General features: G+C 50.0%; 1 protein-coding gene across 2 annotated transcripts in view; it reads right to left on the bottom strand.

Annotated features, from left to right (window-relative positions):
• Positions 1 to 437: 437 nt before the first annotated feature.
• LOC132836698 (homeobox protein otx5-like) overlaps positions 438 to 20470 on the bottom strand; it is a 32849-nt gene continuing 12816 nt past the window's right edge. Inside the window, exons 2-4 of one of the 2 annotated variants that reach the window (XM_060856101.1) lie at positions 10003 to 10026; positions 9587 to 9744; positions 438 to 1064 (exon numbers count right to left, since the gene is read on the bottom strand). In XM_060856101.1, the coding sequence (XP_060712084.1) occupies positions 438 to 1064; positions 9587 to 9744; positions 10003 to 10026 (809 nt within the window). The remainder of the gene's footprint in view (positions 1065 to 9586; positions 9745 to 10002; positions 10027 to 20470) is intronic. The other variant, XM_060856102.1, reaches the window with a different exon arrangement.

The following is a 20470-nucleotide window of genomic DNA, read 5'->3' on the forward strand; positions in this document are numbered from 1 at the left end:
TATACTCTCACCACACCTTCCCTCCTCAGTTCGTTCATCCCACGCCACCCCCCGGGGTCACAAATAAGAGTTATCGAGATCGGGCTGGAGGGGGGGTGGGGTGGAGAAATGTCACTGAAGGAGAACATTTCTCTCCTGGTTGAAGTTTTTGCAAAGTCATTCCATTTGGTGAATTCACATCCATCCCCCCCCACCCCCTCACTTCCCTCACGTTTGGTTTTTAATGTAGAAATCCTTCTGCCCTCCCCAGCCGTGCTATTGGATGGTGTTGATGGTGAAATAGGTGACAGTGACATTAACCCCACCCCACCAACGTCCCCTTGCCAAACCCGGTCGGTGATTGTGTTTGCTGATGCCTGGTGAGTCTCCCCTCCTCCCCTCCCCTGGCCGTCTCGAAATGGCCGTTGGGTCTCGCCCAAGCCTCTCGCCCACTGGACCTACAAGACCTGGAACTTCCAGGAGGTCTGGTCCTTGTAATCCAAGCAGTCACTGGCGCCGAAGTTCAGCTTCCAGGAGGAGGTCTGGTCCTTGTAATCCAGGCACTCGACGGTGTTGAAGCCCAGGCTGGCCGTGCCGTAGCCCTGAGCTGAGAGGGAGGCCGGGGATTGGCTCAGGGGTCCTCCCATGGCCGGGGTGCCCAGGGGACTGAGGGCAGACCCCGGGGCGGACAGCTGGGGGTGCATGGGGGACAGGTAGGGTCCGCAGTCCAAGCCACTGAAGTACGGCGAGGAGCCAGCGTAGCTCTGGTTGTATCCCTGGGCCTGGCTGTAGGTCATGGGGTAGGCAGCGGAGCGCTGCATGCAGGAGGTGGTGGAGGAGGAAGAGAGCGGATCCGGGATGGGAGAAATCGAGGCCGGGCTCCAGATGGAGACGCTGGCGTTGGAGATAGAGCTGGCAGTGCCCACCGTCCCTGGCGGGTTCGGACTGTAGTGGCCGTTGGCGTTGGTCTCAGAGCTGGCATCCCGGCTGGGAGAGGTCTTCTTTTTAGCCGGCCGTGTTTTCGCCTGGCCGCTGCTCTGCTGCTGTTGCTGCCGGCATTTCGCCCGACGGTTCTTAAACCAAACCTTGGGAGCGACAGGAAGAACCGGGAGTTAATACGGTCAGCTCGACGCATCCACACGGTGGCTACAAGGGCAGGTCAGAGGTTAGGAATAAAGCGTCGAGATTAGAGAGGTGCTGGAAAAGCGCAGCAGGTCAGGCAGCATCCGAGGAGCAGGAGACTCGACGTTTCAGGCAAAAACCCTTCATCAGGATTCCTGCCTTTGCCCGAAATGTCGATTCTCCTGCTCCTCGGATGCTGCCTGACCTGCTGCGCTTTTCCAGCACCACTCCAATCTTGACTCTGATCTCCAGCATCTGCAGTACCCACTTTCTCCCACCATCCAGAACAAAGCAGCCTCTGTTTGATTGCCACCACATCCACAAACATCCCCTCCCTCCATCCTCAGTAGCAGCAGTGTGCACCATCTACAAGACACACTGCAGCAACTCACCAAAGTTCCTCAGACAGCACCTTCCAAGCCCACGACCACTTCCATCTAGAAGGACCAGGGGGCAGAAGAGACATGGGAACACCACCCCCTGCAACTTCCCCTCCAAACCACTCCCCATCCCGACTTGGAAATATATCGCTGTTCCTTCAGTGTCGCTGGGTCAGAATCCTGGAATTCCCTCCCTCAGGGCATTGTGGGTCAACCCACAGCACATGGACTGCACGGTTCAAGAAAACAGCTCACCCCCCACCTTCTCAAGGGGCGATTAGGGACGGGCAATAAATGTGGGCCCAGCCAGAGACAAGTAAATAAAAAAAGGAGGCCATTCAGCCCCTCAAGAATGGTTCACGATTCAATATGGATCAGAGCATAATCTGAGTCTTTAAGCCATCTGCAAGTCTTGGATCCAGACTGTTCAACACAAAACTATTGGTGCCCATCAGACAGTGGGAGGGTGTTGACTGAAATGGTTAGATAGTGGTGTCAATGATCATGGGTTCAACCCTCCCACCCACAATCCACATCACACAAAAGTTCTTGTGGTACAATGGTAGTGTCCCTCCCTCTGCTCTAGAGGTTGAACAGGGAAATAGCTGGACGTTTTCAATTCACCTTAGATTATTGCCTCCTAGGTGGCCTGGTTTTAGATTAGATTACTTACAGTGTGGAAACAGGCCCTTCGGCCCAACAAGTCCACACCGACCCGTCGAAGCGCAACCCACCCATACCCCTACATTTACCCCTACACCTAACACTACGGGCAATTTAGCATGGCCAATTCACCTGACCCGCACATCTTTGGACTGTGGGAGGAAACTGGAGCACCCGGAGGAAACCCATGCAGACACAGGGAGAACGTGCAAACTCCACACAGTCAGTCGCCTGAGTCGGGAATTGAACCCGGGTCTCAGGCGCTGTGAGGCAGCAGTGCTAACCACTGTGCCACCGTGCCGCCCGTGTGGTTATCGCCACACTGCAGTTTGTGGGAGTTTGTTGTCCAAAAATCGGCTGCTGCGTTTCTTACAACACAACCCGGTCTGTAAAAAGGTGAGGTGCAGGGGTGATAAAGGGCGCTAGGGAAATGGAGATCTTTGCCTTGACATGCACACTATCCCCACCTCCGCGCTCACCACACCTCCTCCCCACATTGGAGGTTCTACTGAGGCACTCATTGGATGGTTATTTAAAAAGGAACAATGTCCAACAGTCTGGGGGTAAGTGACAGGAGAATGTCACCAGGGTGATGGTGCTGATTCAATGGGCTGAATGGCCTCCTTTTGTGGCGTCACACTCCTGTGATTCTGCAAAAAGAAACACTTCCATTATCCAGCCACAAAGCTGAGCTAAAACTGGAAAATCCAATCATTTGACAAGTTTCCACCGACTCCCTGGAGTTTCCCTGGAGGGTGACTAAGGTGTCTCCCTCTGCTGGTCTCTCCAAGCAAGGGCAAGCAAACTCTGACGCACGTGACAGGCCAGAGACTGAGAGCTGGAGGGAAGTGGAGTCCATAGAAGAACCAAATGAAGAAGACAGGCTTTTCTTAGCTCACAAGAAGGGCAGAGATTCCTGATATCACCATGAAATAACTCCACAGAGGCAGGTATCCTGTCACCAAGTCACCCGTTATGTACATGTACACACTACATGGGACTCTGACCAGCCAACTCACGTCTAGTCCCCAGAGTGAGGTGGCTCTCTGAATCTCCTGTCAGCCGGGGCTCCCTGATTGACCCCAGTTAACAGTCCCCCCAGTCAGGGATCACATACTCAGTGAGATCCACCTCATTCCAATGACAACATCACCCCACATTGTAGATACGCTATGAAAGAAGTTTAGCATTGGGTGAGATTTTAATTGAGAGCCCAGGGACATTTCCCCAACAGACCAACAGAGGGAGGTTTTACAAAAGCACCATATCCCAGAGAACTGCTTAATTCAATCGTGGGATATGGGTGTCACTGGCTGGGCCCAGCATTTATTGCCCCGTCCCTAGTTGCCCCCCTTGAGAAGGTGGGGCTGAGTTGCCTTCTTGAATCACTGCAGTCCATGTGCTGTGGAATGTCCTTCGGGAGGGAATTCCAGGATTCTGACCCAGCGACACTGAAGGAACGGCGATATATTTCCAAGTTAGAATGGTGAGTGGAGGGGAAGTTGCAGGGGGTGGTGTTCCCATGTATCTGCTGCCCTTGTCCTTCTGGATGGAAGTGGTTATGAGTCTGGAGGACACTGTCTGAGGAACTTTGGTGACATTTTGTAGTGCAGCAAATCCCTACAATGCAGAAAGAGACCATTTGGCCCATCGAGTCCACACCAACCCTCCAAATGCCATCTCAGCCAGACTCACCAAATCCCTGAAACTTGCATTCCCTAGGGCTAACCCACCCAGCCTGCACATCCCTTGGCAGTATGGGTAATTTATTATGGCCAATCCACCCTGACCTGCACATCATTGGACTGTGGGAGGAAACCCACTCAGACACAAGGAGAATGTGCAAACTCCACACAGACAGCCTTGTAGATATTGGCCGATCATGCCTGTGCTGCACTCAGGCTAAGAACCCATCACAAGTGAGCCACCACAGACAGAGGTGGGATATAATGGTTTCAGTCTCCATCCTGGGTGGAGGTATTCAGGGATTAAACTCTGAAAAAGAAGTTTCATTATCTACTGTGGGATTGAGGGGAGATAGGGTAAGGGAGCTGTTGGTTGTTGAGGGGGATGAAACATGGAGTCAAGGCTACAATCGGATCAATCTTGATCCTATCAAGTGATAGACCAGAGTGAATGGGCTGAATGGCCTCCTCCTGCTTATAATTGAAACACTTGCCTAACAGAGATTGGCTCATGTGGCAGTACAATTGAACAAATGGCCTCCTAGTTTATTGCAAATTTCAATAATTGGCTGAAGGTGGCCATTCAGCCCCTCAGCCTGTCCACCATTCATCCCCATTTTCCTGCACTATCCCTCAATATCCTTAACATGGAGAAACCTAGCAATCTCTGGCTTGCACACACTCACCGTGAGTGAACCTCCACTGCCCTCTGGTGGAGAGAATTCCAAAGGTATTCCCACCACCCTCTCAGCTGTGAGTGAGGACACTCCTCTTCATCCCAGTCCTCAATGGCTCAGACTGTATCCCGATGCTCTAGAACCCAAAAATGTCTAGAAAGCAGCAGGTTCACGTTGGAGTCAGCTGTCTGAGGATGTGATCGAAACTATAACAATCATGGATGTGATGAATGAAACACCAATGGATAGTTTTATTCATGTAGCACCTCAATCTAGCTAAATATCCCAAGATGCTTCAAGGGAACACAATCAAACCACAATCTGCCACATCCAGCAGTATTTGAACAGTGATGTTTAGTCATGGAAGTCAATTTTCCAGATGTAAAGGTTGACATATTGGAATACTGCGTGCAATTCTGGTCTCCTTCCTATCGGAATACTGCGTGCAATTCTGGTTTCCTTCCTATCGGAAAGATGTTGTGAAACTTGAAAGAGTTCAGAAACGATTTACAAGAATGTTGCCAGGGTTGGAGGATTTGAGCTATTGGGAGAGGTTTAACAGGCTGGGGCTGTTTTCCCTGGAGCGTCGGAGGCTGAGGGGTGTCATTATAGGGGTTTATAAAATCATGAGGGGCATGGATAGGATAAATAGACAAAGTCTTTTCCCTGGGATCGAGGAGTCCAGAACTAGGGGGCATAGGTTTAGGGTGAGAGGGGAAAGATATAAAAGGGGCAGAGGTACGTGTGTGGAAATGAGCTGCCAGAGGAAGTGGTGGAGGCTGGTACAATTGGAACATTTAAGAGGCATCTGGGTGGGTATATGAATAGGAAGGGTTTGGAGGGATATGGGCCGGGTGCTGGCAGGTGGGACTAGATTGGGTTGGGATATCTGGTCAGCATGGATGAGTTGGACCGAAGGGTCTGTTTCCATGCTGTATAATCTCTATGACTCTATGACATGTATTTGGAAAGGCAAGGACTGATTAGGGATAGCCAACATAGCTTTGTGCGTGGGGAATCATGTCTCACTAATTTGATTGAGTTTTCTGAAGAAGTGAGTGACAAAGAGGATTGATGAGGGCAGAGCGGGGAATGTGCTGTTAGGGAGGGAATTCCAGGATTCTGACCCAGCGACACTGAAGGAATGGTGATACATTTCCAAGTCAGGATGGGGAGGGGCTCGGAGGGGAGCTTCCGGGGGCAGTGTTCCCATGTATCTGCTACCCTTGTCCTTCCAGATGGTAACGTTTGGAAAGTGCTATCAAAAGTGTCTTGGAAAGCTGTTATAAACACACAGCCATGAGAGAATACAAAGCTTGATTATTGACAAAAAACAAAACATGCTGGGTGACCTTATAGAAGTTTATAAAATCACGAGGGTCAGGGATAGGGTATAATCAAGGTATTTTTTACCAGGATAAGCTGTCCAAATCCAGAGAGCACAGGTTTATGGTGAGAGGGGAAAGATTTAAAAGTGACCTAAGGAGCAACTTTTTCACTCAGAGGGTGGTGCGTGTGTGGAATGAGCTGCCAGAGGAAGTGGTGGAGGCTGGTACAATTAAAAGGCATCTGGATGGGTATATGAATAAGAAGGGTTTAGAGGGATATGGGCCAAGTGCTGGCACATGGGACTAGATTGGTTTAGGATATCTGGTCGGCATGGACTGAAGGGTCTGTTTCAGCACTGCACATCTCTATGACTCAACATGCAAGAGAGATTGAGAGAAGGAATTCCAGAACTTGCAGTTGAGGCAGTTTGGCAGAGTCAAGGAAATCAGGTTTTTATAAGAGGGGATAATTGGAGGAGTTCGGAGAGTTCAGGATAGTCATTGAGGCTGGCACTATGCCCTGGAGTCGAATCAGCTGAAGAAATGACATTATCTCTGCAAATCATTCATGTTTTACTCTTTAAAACATCTTCCCCTCCTAACCCAGCGGCAACCTGCAAGCAACAGTTTGCACAGATTTCAGTGCTCTGAGCATTAATATTGTGAAGCGGTTGACTGGGAGAGGCCTGTCAGGGCAGAAACTCCTTCTCAATCTGGATTTCAACACACCGACCCCCCCCCCCCCCCCCCCCCCCCCCCCCCCCCCCCCCCATCCCCCCACCACGGGTTAAAGAACCAGCTCAAACGTGACAAGACCTATAGAGTGAGGGAGCTCAGCTCGGGATGCTCACATTAAATTCGATTAGATTCCCTACAGTGTGGAAACAGGCCCTTCGGCCCAACCAGCCCACACTGACCGTCCGAAGGGTAACCCACCCAGGCCCATTTCCCTCTGACTAATGCACCTAACACTACAGGCAATTTAACATGGCCAATTCACCTGACCTGCACACCTTTGGACTGTGGGAGGTAACTGGAGCATTCAGAGAACACCCACGCAGACACGGGGAGAACGTGCAAACTCCACACAGACAGTTGCCCGAGGCGGGAATTGAACCTGGATCCCTGGCGCTGTGAGGCAGCAGTGCTAACCACTGAGCTACAGTGCCACCCATGTATTGGCACAATGTACCAGTTTGGCTTCGGAGATATCCATCCAACGTGAGACACCCCAGCGCTGCCAGGCCTCAGTATCAGGCTATGACAGACAGAGGCGTTAAGCAGAAACCCCAATTTGAGGGACAGAATGCTTTCCTGCAAGTATCCCCTGTCCTCACTTCGCCAAAGCAGCGATTAGCCTCACTATACTTAGTGGGATCTTGCTCTTCACAAGATGGCGGCCATGATCACAACACATGTCAATCCAAAATAATGTGAGGGGTTCTATACGAGACGTCGAAGAGTGTGGTGCTGGAAAAGCACAGCTGGTCAGGCAGCATCCGCGGGGCAGCAGAATCGACGTTTCGGGCATAAGCCCTTCATCAGGAAGTTAATGCCCGAAACGTCGACTCTCCTGCTCCTCGGATGCTGGCTGTGCTTTTCCAGCACCACATCTTTTGACTCTGATCTCCAGCTTCTGCGGTCCTCTGTGTCTCCTGTATGGGAGATGTGGCAGTCAATTGACACACAGCAAACTCCGACAATCAGCAATAGGACAACCCACCGTATAATTACTCGTTAGCCGATAGTTAACTGTCAGCCCCATTACTGAGGGAAGCTCCCTTTCTCTTTCATTAAAGTAATTTATAATAATAGGCAGCAATTCAGTTTGGGCGTTTCTCTGAATGAAGAAATGGGCATCAAGCATCTGAAAAATGTACAATATTTTGACCTGACATTTTACAACACTCTCCCCGGCATGGCTCATGAATCAAGCAATTGATTGTTTCCGAAGGGCATAGGATCTACCTGTCGGACTGTGCTGTGTGTATTATTTCCACCCCTAAAGTAGATTCATGTCTCTGCTTCGGGGGCTTAAGGCAGGCCGCAATTACTGCTAAATAAACAGAGCTGCCAGCTCACTAAAGTAGGTGAAAGGGAGGCCTGCAGATGCTGGAGATCAGAGTCAAGATTAGAGTGGTGCTGGAAAAGCGCAGCAGGTCAGGCAGCATCCGAGGAGCAGGAGAATCGACGCTTCAGGCAAAAGCCCTTCATGATTTCCTGAAGAAGGGCTTATGCCCGAAACGTCGAATCTCCTGTTCCTTGGATGCTGCCTGACCTGCTGCGCTTTTCCAGCAACACATTTTCAGCTCTGATACTCCAGCATCTGCAGACCTCACTTTCTCCTCCTTTTGACTGAAACGTCGATTTTCCTGCTCCTCAGATGCTGCCTGACCTGCTGCGCTTTTCCAGCATCACTAAAGGAAAATACTGTGGATGCTGGAAATCCGAAACAAATGCAGAGATTGCTGGTGGAACTCAGCAGGTCAGGCGGCATCAGCAGAGAGACAAACTGAGTGAGCGTTTTGAGCCAGTGACAGTTTTTCAGATCATTCTGGGCTCAACGAGGATTCGGAATAAAGTCATATTGGACTTGAGGTGTTAACTCTGATCTCAATGCTACAAGACCGGCTGAGCTTCTGCAGCATGCTTGCCATCCCTCATGGCTGTGTGTTTGTAAGAGCTGAAAATGTGTTGCTGGAAAAGCGCAGCAGGTCAGGCAGCATCCAAAGAGCAGGAGAGTCGACGTTTCGGGCATGAGCCCTTCTTCAGGAATGAGGAAAGTGTGTCCAGCAGGCTAAGATAAAAGGTAGTGAGGAGGGACTTGGGGGAGGGGCGTTGGAGATGCGATAGGTGCTCACGATGGCTCCTTTGATAGTACAGTCCAGAGGGCCGCAGGTACATGGGAACACCAGCCCCTGCTAGCTCCACTCCAAGCCATTCGCCATCCCTGACTTGGAAATACATCGCTGTCCCTTGAGTGTCGCTGGGTCAGAATCCTGGAATTTCCTCCCTAAGGGTCCCCACACCACATGGGTTGCAGCAGTTCAAGATGGCGGCTCACCCCCCTCCCCCCCAAGAGGCAATTAGGGATAAACAACAAATGCTGGCCCAGCTAGCGATACCCATGTCCCATAATGGAATTAAAGGCAACAGGACTGCTTAAACCCATTGGACATATTCCTGGAGGCAATGGCCTAGTGATACTATTGCTGGACTGTTAACCCAGACACCCAGGTAATGTTCTGAGGACCCAGGTCTGAATGGTGGAGTTTGCATTCAATAAAAATCTGGAATTAAGAATCCATTGTCAGTTGTCAGGGGGGAAAAGAAACATTTGGTTCACTAATGCCCTTTGGGGGAAGAATCTGCCATCCTTACCTGGTCTGGCCTACATGTGACTCCAGACCCATAACAGTATGGTTGACTCGTAATTGCCCTCTGGGCAATTGGGGATGGATAACAAACACCGGCCCAGACAGAGAGGACTACGTCCCGTGCATGATTTTTCAAAAACTTAATTGAATTGAAGGTTTAACCCTCTCCCTTCCAACGCCACTCTCAATTACACTGCCTTTACCCTATCTCCGCTCTCTGACATGTTTATAGCAAACATATAAAAGTCTTCAAATTGCAATTTTATTTTTTGATTGAAATGAACCTTCCTTCCCAGAAACCTCCAGGACAATCCTGGAAGAGCTAACGCTTCCGACTCTGCATTTGGTTGAAAAATGATCTTGTGCTGATTTTACCTGAACCCTGGATTCGGGCAGATTGATCTTCAGAGCTACCTCTTCCCGCATGAAGATGTCAGGGTAGCGGGTCTTGGCAAACAGAGCTTCTAAAATATCGAGCTGTGCTCTCGTGAAGGTGGTTCTCTCCCTGCGCTGTTTCCTCGGAGTGGCTGCGGTCAAATGAACCAACACCATTACATTGGTTTTCAAGAGATGTGAACGCGATCCGAACACTTGCTAACTGAAAACAATTCGAGGTCTTTCCATCCCAGTTCCAAACGAGTACTTATCATTTTCTAAAGATCTAGTAAAGATTGAGCCAATTCACAACACACAGTCTGCCCCCCTACCCCTTCCTCTGCCTGGAATTCAGTTGTGGCAGGTGACTCTGAGGACAGTGGTGGAATCACCTCACAGATGTCCTGTGGGTGTCAGGCAGCTCATGGGAGGTCCTGGCCCTTGTGACTGGCAAGATTGATTCAGGAAGGCACTGAGACCCCCCCTCATCAGGAAGGTGTGGATGTGAAATCTACCTAAACCAAACAACACCGGCATCATTTACACTCCCTCCCATGTTCCACTTAGAATCCCTATAGTGCAGAAAGAGGCCCATTCGGCCCACTGAGTCTGTACCAGCCCTCCAAACAGCATCCCATCCAGACCCAGCTCCCTATCCTCTCTCCATAATCCTAACCACCCTAACCTGCACATCCCTGAACACTATGGGGCAATTTGGCACGGCCAATCCATCCTAACCTGCACATCCCTAAACACTAAGGGACAATTTAGCATGGCCAATCCACCCTAACCTGCACATCCCTAAACACTAAGGGACAATTTAACATGGCCAATCCACCCTAACCTGCACAACCCTGAACACTATGGGGCAATTTAGCACGGCCAATCCACCCTAACCTGCACATCCCTGAACACTATGGGGCAATTTAGCATGGCCAATCCACCCTAACCTGTACATCCCTGGGCACTATGGGGCAATTTAGCACGGCCAATCCACCCTAACCTGCACATCCCTGAACACTATGGGGCAATTTAGCATGGCCAATCCACCCTAACCTGTACATCCCTGAACACTATGGGACAATTTAGCACGGCCAGTCCACCCTAACCTGCACATCCCTGAACACTATGGGGCAATTTAGCATGGCCAATCCACCCTAACCTGTACATCCCTGAACACTATGGGACAATTTAGCACGGCCAATCCATCCTAACCTGCACATCCCTAAACACTAAGGGACAATTTAGCATGGCCAATCCACCCTAACCTGCACATCCCTAAACACTAAGGGACAATTTAACATGGCCAATCCACCCTAACCTGCACAACCCTGAACACTATGGGGCAATTTAGCACGGCCAATCCACCCTAACCTGCACAACCCTGAACACTATGGGGAAATTTAGCATGGCCAATCCACCCTAACCTGTACATCCCTAGACACTATGGGCAATTTAGCACGGTCAATCCACCCTAACCTGCACATCCCTGGGCACTATGGGACAATTTAGCATGGCCAATTCACCCTAACCTGCACATCCCTGGGCACTATGGGACAATTTAGCATGGCCAATTCACCCTAACCTGCACATCCCTGAACACTATGGGGCAATTTAGCATGGCCAATCCACCCTAACCTGTACATCCCTGAACACTGTGGGACAATTTAGCACGGCCAATCTACCCTAACCTGCACATCCCTAAACACTAAGGGACAATTTAGCATGGCCAATCCACCCTAACCTGCACACCCCAGGGCACTATGGGACAATTTAGCATGGCCAATCCACCCTAACCTGCACACCCCAGGGCACTATGGGACAATTTAGCATGGCCAATCCACCCTAAGCTGCACACCCCAGGGCACTATAGGGCAATTTAGCATGGCCAATCCACCCTAACCTGCACATCCCTGAACACTATAGGCAATTTAGCATGGCCAATTCACCCTAACCTGCACATCCCTGGGCACTATGGGACAATTTAGCATGGCCAATTCACCCTAACCTGCACATCCCTGAACACTATGGGGCAATTTAGCATGGCCAATCCACCCTAACCTGCACATCCCTAAACACTAAGGGACAATTTAGCATGGCCAATCCACCCTAACCTGCACACCCCAGGGCACTATGGGACAATTTAGCATGGCCAATCCACCCTAACCTGCACACCCCAGGGCACTATGGGACAATTTAGCATGGCCAATCCACCCTAACCTGCACACCCCAGGGCACTATGGGACAATTTAGCATGGCCAATCCACCCTAAGCTGCACACCCCAGGGCACTATAGGGCAATTTAGCATGGCCAATCCACCCTAACCTGCACATCCCTAAACACTAAGGGACAATTTAACATGGCCAATCCACCCTAACCTGCACATCCCTAAACACTATGGGACAATTTTCCATGGCCAATCCACCATAACCTGCACAACCCTGAACACTATGGGGCAATTTAGCACGGCCAATCCACCCTAACTTGCACATCCCTGAACACTATGGGGCAATTTAGCATGGCCAATCCACCCTAACCTGTACATCCCTGGGCACTATGGGGCAATTTAGCACGGCCAATCCACCCTAACCTGCACATCCCTAAACACTAAGGGACAATTTAACATGGCCAATCCACCCTAACCTGCACATCCCTAAACACTATGGGACAATTTTCCATGGCCAATCCACCCTAACCTGCACAACCCTGAACACTATGGGGAAATTTAGCATGGCCAATCCACCCTAACCTGTACATCCCTAGACACTATGGGCAATTTAGCACGGTCAATCCACCCTAACCTGCACATCCCTGGGCACTATGGGACAATTTAGCATGGCCAATTCACCCTAACCTGCACATCCCTGGGCACTATGGGACAATTTAGCATGGCCAATCCACCCTAACCTGTACATCCCTGAACACTATGGGACAATTTAGCACGGCCAATCTACCCTAACCTGCACATCCCTAAACACTAAGGGACAATTTAGCATGGCCAATCCACCCTAACCTGCACACCCCAGGGCACTATGGGACAATTTAGCATGGCCAATCCACCCTAACCTGCACACCCCAGGGCACTATGGGACAATTTAGCATGGCCAATCCACCCTAAGCTGCACACCCCAGGGCACTATAGGGCAATTTAGCATGGCCAATCCACCCTAACCTGCACATCCCTAAACACTAAGGGACAATTTAACATGGCCAATCCACCCTAACCTGCACATCCCTAAACACTATGGGACAATTTTCCATGGCCAATCCACCATAACCTGCACAACCCTGAACACTGTGGGGCAATTTAGCATGGCCAATCCACCCTAACCTGTACATCCCTAGACACTATGGGCAATTTAGCACGGTCAATCCACCCTAACCTGCACATCCCTGGGCACTATGGGACAATTTAGCATGGCCAATCCACCCTAACCTGCACATCCCTGAACACTATGGGACAATTTAGCACGGCCAATCTACCCTAACCTGCACATCCCTAAACACTAAGGGACAATTTAGCATGGCCAATCCACCCTAACCTGCACACCCCAGGGCACTATGGGACAATTTAGCATGGCCAATCCACCCTAAGCTGCACACCCCAGGGCACTATAGGGCAATTTAGCACGGCCAATCCACCCTAACCTGCACATCCCTAAACACTAAGGGACAATTTAACATGGCCAATCCACCCTAACCTGCACATCCCTAAACACTATGAGACAATTTTCCATGGCCAATCCACCCTAACCTGCACATCCCTGAACACCGTGGGGCAATTTAGCATGGCCAATCCACCCTAACCTGTACATCCCTAGACACTATGGGCAATTTAGCACGGTCAATCCACCCTAACCTGCACATCCCTGGGCACTATGGGACAATTTAGCATGGCCAATTCACCCTAACCTGCACATCCCTGAACACTATGGGGCAATTTAGCATGGCCAATCCACCCTAACCTGTACATCCCTGAACACTATGGGACAATTTAGCACGGCCAATCTACCCTAACCTGCACATCCCTAAACACTAAGGGACAATTTAGCATGGCCAATCCACCCTAACCTGCACACCCCAGGGCACTATGGGACAATTTAGCATGGCCAATCCACCCTAAGCTGCACACCCCAGGGCACTATAGGGCAATTTAGCATGGCCAATCCACCCTAACCTGCACATCCCTAAACACTAAGGGACAATTTAACATGGCCAATCCACCCTAACCTGCACATCCCTAAACACTATGGGACAATTTTCCATGGCCAATCCACCCTAACCTGCACAACCCTGAACACTGTGGGGCAATTTAGCATGGCCAATCCACCCTAACCTGTACATCCCTGAACACTATGGGCAATTTAGCATGGTCAATCCACCCTAACCTGCACATCCCTGGGCACTATGGGACAATTTCCCATGGCCAATCCACCCTAACCTGCACATCCCTAAAAACTATGGGACAATTTAGCATGGCCAATCCACCCTAACCTGCACATCTCTAAACACTATGGGCAATTTAGCACAGCCAATCCACCCTGACCTGCACATCCCTAGACACTATGGGCAATTTAGCACGGCCAATCCACCCTGACCTGCACATCCCTGAACACTATGGGACAATTTAGCACGGCCAATCCACCATAACCTGCACATCCCTGAACACTATGGGGCAATTTTCCATGGCCAATCCACCCTAACCTGCACAACCCTGAACACTATGGGGCAATTTAGCATGGCCAATCCACCCTAACCTGTACATCCCTAGACACTATGGGCAATTTAGCACGGTCAATCCACCCTAACCTGCACATCCCTGGGCACTATGGGACAATTTAGCATGGCCAATCCACCCTAACCTGCACATCCCTGAACACTATAGGCAATTTAGCACGGCCAATTCACCCTAACCTACACATCCCTGAACACTATGGGCAATTTAGCATGGTCAATCCACCCTAACCTGCACATCCCTGGGCACTATGGGACAATTTCCCATGGCCAATCCACCCTAACCTGCACATCCCTAAAAACTATGGGACAATTTAGCATGGCTAATCCACCCTAACCTGCACGTCTCTAAACACTATGGGCAATTTAGCACAGCCAATCCACCCTAACCTGCACATCCCTAGACACTATGGGCAATTTAGCACGGCCAATCCACCCTGACCTGCACATCCCTGAACACTATGGGACAATTTAGCACGGCCAATCCACCCTAACCTGCACATCCCTGAACACTATGGGGCAATTTTCCATGGCCAATCCACCCTAACCTGCACATCCCTGAACACTATGGGGCAATTTCCCATGGCCAATCCACCCTAACCTGCACATCTTCGGACTGTGGGAGGAAACTGAGGAAACCCACACTGACGGGGGAGAACATGCAAAGTTCACCCAGAGAGTCGCCCGAGGCTGGAATCAAACCCAGGGTTCTGGTGCTGTGAGGCAGCAGTGCTAACCACTGAGCCACCGTGTCACCCCACTTGGAAGCCACCAACAGGTAATTCACCTCCTGACTCCCCAAGGCACAAGTCAGGAGTGTGAGGGAATACTCCCCACTTGCCCTGGATGGGGGCAGCTCCAACAACACTCAAGAAGCTCGACACCATCCAGGACAAAGCAGCCCCCGCTTGATTGGCCCCACATCCACAAACATCTACTCCCTCCACCACCAACGCTCAGTAGCCGCAGTGTGTACCATCTACAAGACACACTACAGAAATTCACCAAAGATCCTCAGGCAGCACCTTCCAAACCCATGACCACTTCCATCTGGAAGGACAAGGGACAGCAGATACATGGGAACACCACCCCCTGCAAGTTCCTCTCCAAGCCGTTCACCTGGAAATATAACACCTTTGCTTAAGAAAGCCAGAATCTTGGAATTCCCTCCCTCAGGGCATTGTGGGTCAACCCACAGCAGGTGGACTGCAGTGGTTCAAGATGGCAGCTCACCCCCACCTTCTCAAGGGGCAGCGAGGGATGAGGCAATAAATGCTGGGCCCAGCCAGTGACACCCACATCCCACAAAAAAATGAATAAATTAACCCTTCATTCCCTTCGTTGATTAAAAATACAAACATATGAAAAACAAATGCGAGTAGTCCACTTGACTCTTCAGGTCTGCTCCATCATTCAATAAGATGGTGGCTGACCTGATTTTAACCTTAGCTGTACATTCCTGCACATCCCCTGATAACCCTCCATCCCCTTGGTCATCAAGACTCTGTCTACCTCTGCCTGACAGACAGTTAAAGATTCTTCATTTATTGCCTCACAGCCCTCTGAGAGGACCAATGTTTCCTTATCTCTGTGTTAAATGGGCGCCCGTTAGTTTTAAAAGTGTGGCCCACTGTCCTAGATTGTTCCACAAGGGGAACCATCATTTTCACATCCACGCGGTCAGGTCCTCTCGGGATGTTACACGTTTCAAAAGTCTCTCAATCTCAGCCTTACATCTCTTTAATGCCCCAGCCTCGACAGCTCTCTGTGGGCAAGAATAACAGATTCACTCCTCTCGGAGTGAAATTTGATGAGAAATTCCTCCTCATCTCTCTCTCTGTCTTCAATATGCGATCCCTTATTCTGAGATGATGCCCTCGCGTCCTAGACTCTCTCCCACAAGGGGAAATAATCTGCCCACATCTCCACTTTGTTGAATCCTCTCAGAATCTTGAGCATTTCAATAGGGTCTCCCTCCAGTCTTCTCAACTCCAAAGAGTGCAGGTCCAACCCACTCAAAGACAGTCCCTCCACACTGAGTGGACCTTCTCCAAAGCCAGGAGAAGGTGACCAGACTGGTCACAATATTCCAACCATTAAACTCATTACCTTTCCTGTCCAGGACTGAATGCTGGTCTCTCCTATGACAGGTAAAATACTAACCACCATGCTAAAGAGAAGCATAGTCCTCTCACCCTTCTCCATGAGACAGCAATTCAGCGGCACAGGGAATGAGAGAGAGAGCAATGAGGAGAAGAGAGATCAATCCCAGCGCGGGGAGAGAGAGAGATCATTCCCAGTGCGGAGAGAGAGAGAGATCGAGTCCAGTGTGAGGACACAGAGAGATCGAGTCCAGTGCGGGGAGAGAGAGAGAGATCGAGCCCAGTGTGAGGAGAGAGACAGATCGAGTCCAGTGCAGAGGGAGAGAGATTGAGGTCAGTGCGGAGGGAGAGAGAGAGAGATCGAGCCCAGTTCGGGGAGAGAGAGAGAGATCGAGCCCAGTGCAGAGGGAGAGAGAGATCGAGTCCAGTGCAGAGGGAGAGAGATTGAGGTCAGTGCAGAGGGAGAGAGAGAGAGATCGAGCCCAGTTCGGGGAGATGGAGAGATATCGAGCCCAGTGCAGAGGGAGAGAGAGATTGAGCCCAGTGCAGAGGGAGAGAGAGATCGAGCCCAGTGTGATGGGAGAGAGAGATCGAGTCCAGTGCGGGGAGAGAGAGATCGAGTCCAGTGCGGGGAGAGAGAGATCGAGCCCAGTGCGGGGAGAGAGAGAGAGATCGAGTCCAGTGTGGAGGGAGAGAGAGATCGAGCCCAGTGTGAGGAGAGAGACAGATCGAGTCTAGTGCGGGAAGAGAGAGAGATCGAGCCCAGTGCAGGGGGAGAGAGAGATCGAGCCTAGTGTGATGGGAGAGAGAGATCGAATCCAGCGCGGGGAGAGAGAGATCGAGGTCAGTGCGGGGAGAGAGAGAGATCGAGCCCAGTGCGGAGGGAGAGAGAGATCGAATCCAGTGCGGGGAGAGAGAGATAGAGGTCAGTGCGGAGGGAAAGAGAGATCGAGGTCAGTGCGGGGAGAGAGAGATCGAGCCCAGTGCGGAGGGAGAGAGAGATCGAATCCAGTGCGGGGAGAGAGAGATCGAGGTCAGTGCGGGAAGAGAGAGAGAGAGAAAGATCGAGTCCAGTGCCGGGAGAGAGAGATCGAGTCCAGTGCGGGGAGAGAGAGAGATCGGGGTTAGTGCGGGGGGAGAGAGAGATCGAGGTCAGTGCGGGGAGAGAGAGATCGAGTCCAGTGCGGAGGGAGAGAGAGAGAGATCGAGGTCAGTGCGGGGAGAGAGAGATCGAGGTCAGTGCGGGGAGAGAGAGAGATCGAGGTCAGTGCGGGGAGAGAGAGATTGAGCCCAGTGTTGAGGGAGAGAGAGATTGAGCCCAGTGTTGAGGGAGAGAGAGAGATCGAGGTCAGTGCGGGGAGAGAGAGAGATCGAGGTTAGTGCGGGGGGAGAGAGAGATCGAGGTCAGTGCGGGGAGAGAGAGATCGAGCCCAGTGTTGAGGGAGAGAGAGAGATTGAGCCCAGTGTTGAGGGAGAGAGAGATCGAGCCCAGTGTTGAGGGAGAGAGAGATCGAGCCCAGTGCGGGGAGAGAGAGAGATCGAGGTCAGTGCGGGGAGAGAGAGATTGAGCCCAGTGTTGAAGGAGAGAGAGATTGAGCCCAGTGCGGGGAGAGAGAGATTGAGCCCAGTTTTGAGGGAGAGAGAGATTGAGCCCAGTGCGGGGAGAGAGAGATTGAGCCCAGTGCGGGGAGAGAGAGATTGAGCCCAGTGTGGATGGAGAGAGAGATTGAGCCCAGTGCGGGGGGAGAGAGAGAGATCGAGCCCAGTGCGGGGAGAGAGAGAGATTGAGCCCAGTGGAGGGGGAAGAGAGAGATTGAGCCCAGTGTTGAGGGAGAGAGAGATTGAGCCCAGTGTTGAGGGAGAGAGAGATCGAGCCCAGTGTTGAGGGAGAGAGAGATCGAGCCCAGTGCGGGGAGAGAGAGAGATCGAGGTCAGCGCGGGGAGAGAGAGATTGAGCCTAGTGCGGGGAGAGAGAGATTGAAGTCAGTGCGGGAGGAGAAAGAGATCAATACCTCATGGGGAATGCCGAGGGTGGAGTGACTGCAGGCCCCTGGCTAAAGAAGGACTTTAATTTGGAACATTTAATGTAATTTTGTATGCTCTACTTTATCCCAACAAGACGCTGTATCGGTGAACTTTTAACTTAGTTCTTTATTTCTCTACTGTTTACCTAAGATTTTGTACCTCAGTACCTTGTACCTCAGATGATGCTGCAAGCACCGATATTGTAAACTTTTCACTGTACCCTGCACTTAAGTCAATCCGACCGAATTCTCATGTTGAAATCTTTTTGCTCAAGATTCTATCATTTCCTTTATCAATACCTCTTTGTAATTTTTTTAATCACTACCACAACATAGTTGATACTGTCAACTCTCTGATAAATCTAGTTTCTTGTTCTAATCTGTTAATGAATACGGTGATTAACTGAGGCCCTATCACAGATCCTTGCAGGATCTCATCTCATCCTGCAAATTAGAATTTCCTGCCAATAATCTGGATTCTCTGTCTCCTTCCTTTCACTGAATTATCTCCCTGTGTGCAAATTGGCTGCAGCATTTCCTACTCTACAACACTTCAGAACATATTCATTAGCTGTCGAGTTGTTTGGGATATCAGCAGTTGTGAAAGAGCGATACAAATGCATGTTTTTAAAAAAACAGTATATGTTCATTTGACTAAGCACATACATGAATTGCTGCTTTATTTTAAAACGTATAATTAGGCAAAGCTGCATCGAGATTGCTTCACTGATATTCAGAATACATTACAGATAATGAATGGATAATTTGCTGCCTTTGTCTATGTTAAATGATTAAAAGCTTAGTTCAAAATAATATTGTTTCCGACTCAGTGTGAAAAACGTTCTGTGTGTGTGTGTGAGAGTGAACAAGTGAATCATTTAATCTTCTACCTGAGATAATTGAAGCGAGTGACTTTATGAGTGATGCTTACGAGCAGAAGTTAGAATGAACAACTGGTTGTGGACTGTATAAGTTCAATAGAATCAATGTCAAACACCAGTCAGGTCGCAGCTAGAGTACTCTGTCCAGTTCTGGTCATGGTATTACAGAAACAAGGGGGATTGCAATAGAGAGGGGACAGAGAAGCTTGCCAGGATTTCAGGAATTTACACCACAAAGAAAGTTTGGGCAGCCTGAACTCAATCCCTGAAACAATGGCAGCAGCAGAAACATTTACTGCATTTTAAAATATTTCATATGAATCCCCGAAGTGCTGCTAGCTATAGGCTTGGAAACTGAATAACTGGGGTTAGGCTGGATGGTTTGTTTCCAGCCAACTGGCCTGCTTTAGTGGCAAAGAATCCAATTTTTCTTCTGAATCAGTGTGGCCTTTGAAGGAGCCGGTGGGTAAGCGAGGTGGGAAAATTACAGGATGTGTGAGAGTCTCTCAGGGTTTTAATGAGTGAGGTGTGAGTGACAATATCTACCAGCGTGAACGAAAAGTGTTTGTGTGAAAATGTCAGCAAGTGTGTGTATGTGCAGGTGTATCTTTGTGAGAGTGTGTGTGTGTGAGAGAGAGAGAGTGAATGTGACAGAGTGAGTGTGAGAGAGTGTGTGTAAGAAAGTGTGTGCGAGAAATTGTGTGTGAGATTGTATGTGTGTTGTATTTGTGTGAGATTGTGTGTGATTGTGAGACTGTGTGTGATTGTGAGACTATGTGTGTTTGAGAATGCGTTTGTGAGTGTATGTGTGGGTCAGTGAGTGTGTGTGTATGTGTCTGTGTGTGTGTGAGAGTGTGAGTGTGTGTGTTTGTGAGTATGAGACTGTGTGTGAGTGTGTGTGTGATTGTGTGTGTGTGTGTGTGAGACTCTGTGTGTGTGTATGTGAGAGTGTGAGTGTGTGTGTTTGTGAGTGTGATACTGTATGTGTGTGTGTGTGTGTGTGATTGTGTGTGTGTCTGTGTGTGTGAGATTGTGTGTGTGTGTGTGTGTGTGAGTGTGTGTGTGTTTGTGAGTGTGAGACTGTGTGTGTATGTGTCTGTGTGTATGTGAGAGTGTGAGTGTGTGTGTTTGTGAGTGTGATA

Source organism: Hemiscyllium ocellatum, chromosome 47 (genome assembly GCF_020745735.1).
Source record: "Hemiscyllium ocellatum isolate sHemOce1 chromosome 47, sHemOce1.pat.X.cur, whole genome shotgun sequence".
In the NCBI taxonomy this organism is placed as follows: domain Eukaryota; kingdom Metazoa; phylum Chordata; class Chondrichthyes; order Orectolobiformes; family Hemiscylliidae; genus Hemiscyllium; species Hemiscyllium ocellatum.